The 7,029-nt window shown below is 53.4% G+C and overlaps 1 protein-coding gene across 1 annotated transcript; it reads left to right on the top strand.

Moving 5' to 3' along the window:
• Positions 1 to 745: 745 nt before the first annotated feature.
• On the top strand, positions 746 to 5,729 carry LOC308495145 (melanoma-associated antigen B5-like; the record flags this gene model as incomplete). The annotated part of the gene is made up of 3 exons (XM_081043070.1): positions 746 to 887; positions 4,657 to 4,830; positions 4,918 to 5,729. The coding sequence occupies 3 exons, from the start codon at positions 746 to 748 to the stop codon at positions 5,727 to 5,729; spliced, it is 1,128 nt and encodes a 375-aa protein (XP_080899196.1).
• Positions 5,730 to 7,029: the final 1,300 nt, after the last annotated feature.

Below are 7,029 nucleotides of genomic sequence, written 5' to 3'. Positions count from 1 at the left end.
CCTGGGGGTGTTCAGGTCACTTCAGCAGCAGGAGAAGAGTCCCTTCGCCCTTGTCTCCTATTTCTTGGGGTGCTCCCAGCTTCTGGCACTTTCCAGGACGCACAGGGAGCCCCACTGACCACCACGGCGGCTGCAGGTGTTTCATACCCGAATTCGGATAAAGGAGCCAAGAATCAAGACGAGGAAAGTAGAAGCACCTCCCAAGTCCCGGCCCCCCTGAGAGCACCTACAAAGATCCTGGAAGCAGGAACGCTGGACTGTCGGCGCACCCCCAGCATATAAAGGGAAAGAGAGTACTGTGAAGGCAGCACTGCTGACGATCGTCAAGAGAAAGCACAAGGCACACTTCCTTCAGATCCTCACCACAGCCGCTGACAGAATGAACAGGTCCGCGGCCTTGACATGCAGGAAGTCTACCTCACTGAACCCTTCGAAGACCTAGTTAGGACATCAGCAAAGAGAAAAGTCTCGGTGGTGACAGAGACTCAACCATGACCCATCTCATGATGAATCTGCAGGGCCTCATCTCCATGAAGGGAACCTGCCACCCATAGGAGATCTGGGCAGAGTAGAATACGATCGGCGTCTATGCGGATAAGAAGCACCTCAGGTGTGGGGAGTCCTGGAAGCTCATTACAGAAGATGTGCTGCAGCCCAAGTACCTGGAGTCCCCCAGGTGCCCGGCAGTGATGCCCCACACTACGAGTTCCCGCGGGGCCCAAGAGCCCTCGCTGAGACCACCAGGATGAGCGCTCTGGAGATTAGGGACAAGATCAACAAGACCGTGCCCAGTGCCTTCCCAAAGCTGGATGAGGAGGCTTTCAGAGATACGGCGGAGAGAGCAGAGGTGACAGCCGCAGCCAGGGCTGCCAATGTTGCCAAGGCCAGTGCGCCTTCCAAGGCCACCTCGCACAGCTCCCCCCATGTGTAGTGAGGTCTGGGGCAGGCTTCTCACCGCGGAGTTGAAGAGAGCAGACAGCCTTCTTAGAAGTAGAGGAAAGAAGGCGCCAGCGGGCCTAAAACATGTATCCTATTTGGTTTTTCTCCTTTTGGAGATGAGCAGTTTTTAGGTCAACAGTTTTTTGTTAATGTTTCCCTTTTGAACAGATGGCTTGTTTTGCTTCGGAATCTACGTTTATTATTGTCAGGGATGTCACATATATTATCCCTCAGGTTTAAAATGAACACTTTGGTTATTCTAAACAAATTGAAAACCTTCATATTTTCTTGACACCTATTTACTGTACATCACGTGACCAAGGTGGGGTTGGGCCTTGGGAAACTGACAGTCCTGGGGCGACGGTGTGGTGGCTAAGAGGTCATTTTAAGCCAGGCTGCATGGGGGGCTGGATGAAGCTGTGGGAGTGGTGGGCAGGGGCCAGACCCTCAGATAATGGGACTCAGAGTTGAGAGACAAAGACGGGAATGCAAAGGACATCTTAACGGTTACTTTGGAGTGTGGCAGAACAAGAGAGGACCCGCCACACAGGGCCAGTCTAGAAAGGGCCCTGTGTGCTTGCCCTGGGGCAGAGGATCACAGTGCACAAGGGGAGGGTCCTCAGGTAAGCCAAGGAAGATGTCCGCGGCCCTGCCAGGAGTCGAGGTGAGGACCCTGAGTCAGGATGTAGGGAACATTGCACGCTCAGAACTGAGAGGACCACAGAGAACCCTGCCCCTGCTGGCTGCCCTGGGTACCTGGGCACTGTTGACAGGAAGTGACATACTCACTTCCTCCCGTGCTGTCACAAAGGGGTGACTTACTCTAAGGGGTGTGGCCAAAGGCCCACAGTGGGAGGATCTCTAGGCTTTCCAGAGGCCAACGTGAATACTGTGAGGACGAAGGAAACCACACACCTCACAGCAGTAGAAACACGACAGAATTCTCTTCCTTACCTGGCCGCAGGAGACTGACACAGGTATGGTCAGAGGCGGAGGTCCTCACTTCCTCCTGGGGGTCTCAGGGTGGTGCTGGCCTTAGCAGGAGGGGTAGGCCTAAGGGCTGGAAAGGAATTCTAGGCCAGAATGGGGGTGGAAGCAACCACTGAGGGACCATCACCACTAAATCGTAGGGATGACAAAGAAGCAGGCCACATTCTTGGTTTCAGCCCTTGAAGACCAAGGACGGGGCTGTCCCGCTGAAGCTCCCCCAACACTTACTTACCTCAGGTCTAGGGCAGGTGAAATCCTTAGTTTGAAAGTGGAGTCACCATTCGACTAAAGGGGTGGGCGTACCAGGCCCTACTGGAGCCAAAGTAAGGGCCCTTATTGAGGACTGAGGAACCCAAAGTGACCGGGACAGAAAACTCCCCACTGGAGACCTGGACAGGGCTGACACCCTGAGGATCCCCTTCACTTTCTTCTCATGGGTTCCATGAACTGCACCAATTGAATGATGCCCTTGAACATGAAATCAGAGACTTCTCATACGAAAAGACTGACTGCCCCTGTCCCATCACTATGCTACAGTCAGAGCACACAGATGCAGCCTAAAGGGGACAGGCTGATTAGAGCGGGAGCCCTGTGGGAATTTTGAGCAGTGCCCTTGGGGAAAACTGCAACTGTAGCCTCCTTGTAACCACGGTGGTCCATACCAAAAATGACTCCAATCAGCGTCTCAGGGAGAAGTGCCCTTTTATGTGAGGGGTTGACCACAGGTCAGCACATGAGTGGTGGACCAACCCCCACAAGGAGTCAAGGGAAGACACTGACAGAGGACTGCGGGCAGGGGGGGAGGGGGGGGCGGGGTGAAGGGGGCTGGAGGTGCCACTCCTTACTGTCAGTCTTGGGAAGCTCCACGCATGGCAGCTTGGCTCAGGTCCCTAAATATTTCCTCCTGGGGGTTCTGAGGGACGTGAGAGCCTTGGTCCGAGGGCAGCTGACTAGGGTGAGCAGAAGGAGTAGCCCCGGGACCTGCTGAGAATCCAGAAAAGGCTCCTGACAACCAGTCCTGGGGGCCTCTCCTGCACCCTGCAGTACTCCCCCTTCCACTCCTCTGCCCCACGAGCCCCCCAGACCCAGGCACATGAGGGACCCTGCCCACTGCCACTGAGGCAGGCTGCCCAGAGAGAGGCCCTGTCTAAGAGTGAGGCCTTTTCCCAGAGCTGCGGGCAAAGGGTGAGCAGGAGGAGGCCCTCATCTTGTCTTACTGTCAGGGTGCTAAGTGTCCTAAGTTATAGTGCGGGGACATGCCCCGACATCTCCAACCCCGTTCCCCCCTGAAAACAGGCAGCCACACAGTGCCCTGCCCCCACCCCCGCCCACATTCCCGGGAGGCCTCGAAATGGCTGCTAGGCCCAAAGTCCTCAGTTAGTCCCAAAGTCCTTTGCGTACCCCGGGTGGTCTCAGGGAATAAAGACCTCCTTCCGGACTGCTGGTCTCTGGCTCAGCTCAGCTGAGGGAGAAATCGCGGGACCCAGAGACTGAAGGTCAGGCCCGAAGTGAGGAGTGAAGGGACCCCAGACCCAGGAACTGGGGCGTGCGGATCACCACCCGACTTTGCATGGGAGGGTCCCTGCAGGTGCAAAGCCCCAGGTGCTTTCTCACTTTCTGTCACTACGTCATCGGGGTGGGGGCCAGGGGCTGAGGTGCTGGCAAAAGGTCAGCACAGGGAGGATTTCCTGGTCAGTGGAGAGTCAGGGTACGGAGCATGATCACTGCGCGGACCACTCACCCCAAACTCAGAGCAAGGACCTCAGTATGCCTGACTACTGTCACTCACGGAGGCCCAGGCCTTCGTCAGGGAGAAGTGCCCCTTAATTCTTCCTCAGGGAATCACAGTGAGTGAAGGCCTTTGTCTGAGTGGTGCAGTCACAGTTCAGCAGAGGGAAGAATCTTAGGTACACCCAGGCGTTCCAACAGGATTTGCGGGAGACCCGGTGGGAGCATTCACGAGGGGACCTCAACTTGTTCGTGCATCTTTCATTTGAGCGAAGCCAGGCCAATGCAGCCAGAGGAGGCAAAACTCTATTCTTCCTGCCGGCCCTCGTGTAGGTGCTGATGTTAGTATGACATAGGCTCGGAGCAGAGAGAGGAGACCCTGGCTCTGGCTGTGCCAAGGCAGGAAACTGAGTGAAGCCTGAGGGACCACCCATCACCCTGAACGTGTGGTGACGGTAAAGCCAAGAGTCAGCAGGAAGGACGTCTCTCAGTCCCTACCTGGAACCACGTGAGCATTCCCCACGAGAACTGACGACTCCAAAAAGCGTAGGACAGCAAGGGCCCCAGAGAGACGTCAGTTTTGGGTGCACTCTCTACCAGAAGCACCATCTCTTCACTCTTGTGGCATGGAGGATTTAGGTGGCAGCTTGAGAACCACAGTGGGGAGTGGGGGAGGGCTTCTTGCCAATCATTAACATAATCATCCTGAATGTGAACTGAGAGCACTTCCCAAACCCAGGACAAAGGGGATCCCCTTGACAGGCCCTGCTGTGGCCCCAGTAACACCTAGAAAGGGCTGTGTGGCTCTGACCTAGGTACGCTCTAAGCTTCTCTACAGGGTTTTCAGCAGACAGGCTGATCAGAGAGGAGCCCTCACATCCTTAAAGAGGGTTCCCAGAGCGCTGACGGCCCTCAGACACTTAAAGAGGTGCCCTTGGTTAAGGCCAAGGTGGAATCTCCCCGCAAAGGTGCCACACCATCTCGTTCTCCCCCGTCCAGGTGCTGGCATCACCGCTGCCCGCTGTGTCATCATGCCTCGGCGGCGACAGAAGCGTAAGGGCCGTGCCCGTAAGAAACACAACGGAACCCGTGCTGACACCAAGAGTCACAAGAAAGATCAGGAAGCTGCAGTAGTGGGAAACGAGTCCCCATCTGATTCTTCTGTTTTGGAAGGTGATCCTCAAAGGCCATCAGCTACTGAGACAAGTAGCACTTCCCAGGGGTCTTGGAGACCCTCGTCTACCACCTTTACCTCTTCAGGTGCTTTTGACACAACATCTGACAAAGGTGATGAAAGTCAAGATAAGGACCATTCGTGTTCTTCCGAGGTCCCATGTCCCGAGACCTCGTGCACTGATCTTCTAACCACGAAGTTGTATTTGCTGGAGCAATTTCTCCTGTGCAAGTATGAAATGCAAGAGACCATTCTGAAGGAAGACATGCTGAAGATTGTGGGCGAAATTAACGAAGACCAATTTGCTGACATCATCAAAACAGCCTCTGATCATATTGAGGCCGTCTTTGCGGTCGACTTGAAGGAAGTCGACTCAAGCAACCACGCATATGACCTGGTCAGCAAACTGAACCTCCCCAACAATGGGAGGGTGTATGCTGGCAACGGGTTACCAAAGACCGGTCTTCTCATGGGAATCCTGGGCGTGATCTTCATGAAGGGCAACAGTGCCACAGAGGAAGACATCTGGAGATGCCTGAATATGATGGAAGTATACGCTGGGAGGGAGCACCGCATCTATGGGGAGCCCAGGAAGCTCATTTACACGGATCTGGTGCAGCTAGAGTATCTGGAGTACCGCCAGGTACCTGACAGCGATCCTGCACTGTACGAGTTTCTGTGGGGCCCCAGAGCTCGCGCTGAAACAAGCAAGATGCAAGTCCTGGAATTCTTGGCAAAGGGTTGTGACACAGGCCCTAGTGCTCTCTCACCCTGGTATGAAGAGGCTCTGTTAGACGAAGAGAGAGCAAGCGCTATAGAGTCAGTCAGGGCTGCCACTGGTGCCACAGCCGGACATGACATCACGGCCCTGGCTGCTCTCGCCCTTAGTGATGTCTGAGGATTTCTTTACCATGAAGATAAAAATAAAAATAAAAAATACATCACAAGAGGGACATCAGTGGAAATGTGAAAGAATCCCACGGTAAAATTTTTCAGAGATGGATTAGAAAAAATAATAAAACGTCATAAAACTTCCATTTTGCTGACTCAGTCTTTTGTTTTGTAAAGTTGATTTATATCTTGATATGCCTAGCGTATTAAAGACTGTAGGAGATGGTAAATCTTAACAAGTTAGACCAGACCTCTCACTCACTCTCTCTTCTCTTCCCAAAACATAATTGAGCGTCTGCGCTTTGGAAGCCTCTGTGCTAGTACTAGGCTTGCAGACATAAAGACCCAGCCTCTGCCCACAGAACTTTGGAAGCTGGGAGCTTCAGTCATGTGAGGAAGATGTTGAGATCCCCTCTATGACTTGCAGGAGAGTAAAAAGGACGAGTGAGACGGGAGGGCTTCCAGGTGAAAGCACTCAAGCATATATCCCCTGAGGCAAGGCAGTTGAAGTTTTGGAAGCTACAAGTCAGTCCCCACAATACACTTTTACATTAAACTACAGGGTGGTGGACTGTATGAGGCTATGGGACTGGTGAGCAGAGGCCAGATCCTCAGATGAGGTGTCTGAATTCAGAGAAAATGACTGGAAAACTGCACCGTGGGGCAAGGTCCAAAATTAAGGTCCAATAATATGGGCTGCCTGGATATTTAGAGAAACCAGCAGGGACTCACATCGCCTAAAGGCAAGTTCCCCTCCATAGTCTTCATTTGCAGATAAGGTCCCCTACCAAACAACCAGCTTTGTAAGGGGACAAAGCATAGATCTTGCTCATTCCTAAGCAGCAGTCGTCTGTCCCCTACCAGCCTGCAGAACTTTGCAGACAATCTGATTACACGCTGCCATGGGAACGAGGGGTTAGCTCACACTCTTGATACCAAAAACGCCCCCTCCCAAAGATACTGTCTCTTCACTGTGTTCCCGAGTGCAAACCCCGTGTGGCACAGTGGGGCACGTGGGGTCCTCCCCGTCATGTGAGTACACGTGGTTAATAAATGGCTGTCTATCTCATCTCTGCAGTGTCCAGTGGTGTGTGTGTGGACACCCCATCACCACCTTCCTCACCTCATGGGGTAAACAGAAGGCCATAATACATGCTCTTGTGAATTACATTGGGATGGTAGATAACCCAGAAAGAAATGTCCACTTCGGGCAGTGTAGCAGTTATCTCAGGCTGCCGTAACACAATACCCCAGGCTGGGTGGTTTAAACAACCAAAATGCATTTTCTCACTGTTCTGGATGCTGGA

The sequence above is a fragment of the Rhinolophus hipposideros genome (genome assembly GCF_964194185.1).
Source record: "Rhinolophus hipposideros genome assembly, chromosome: X".
NCBI lineage: Eukaryota > Metazoa > Chordata > Mammalia > Chiroptera > Rhinolophidae > Rhinolophus > Rhinolophus hipposideros.
Note: the sequence above shows the minus strand (reverse complement) of the source record. Positions and strands in the feature narration are given on the sequence as shown.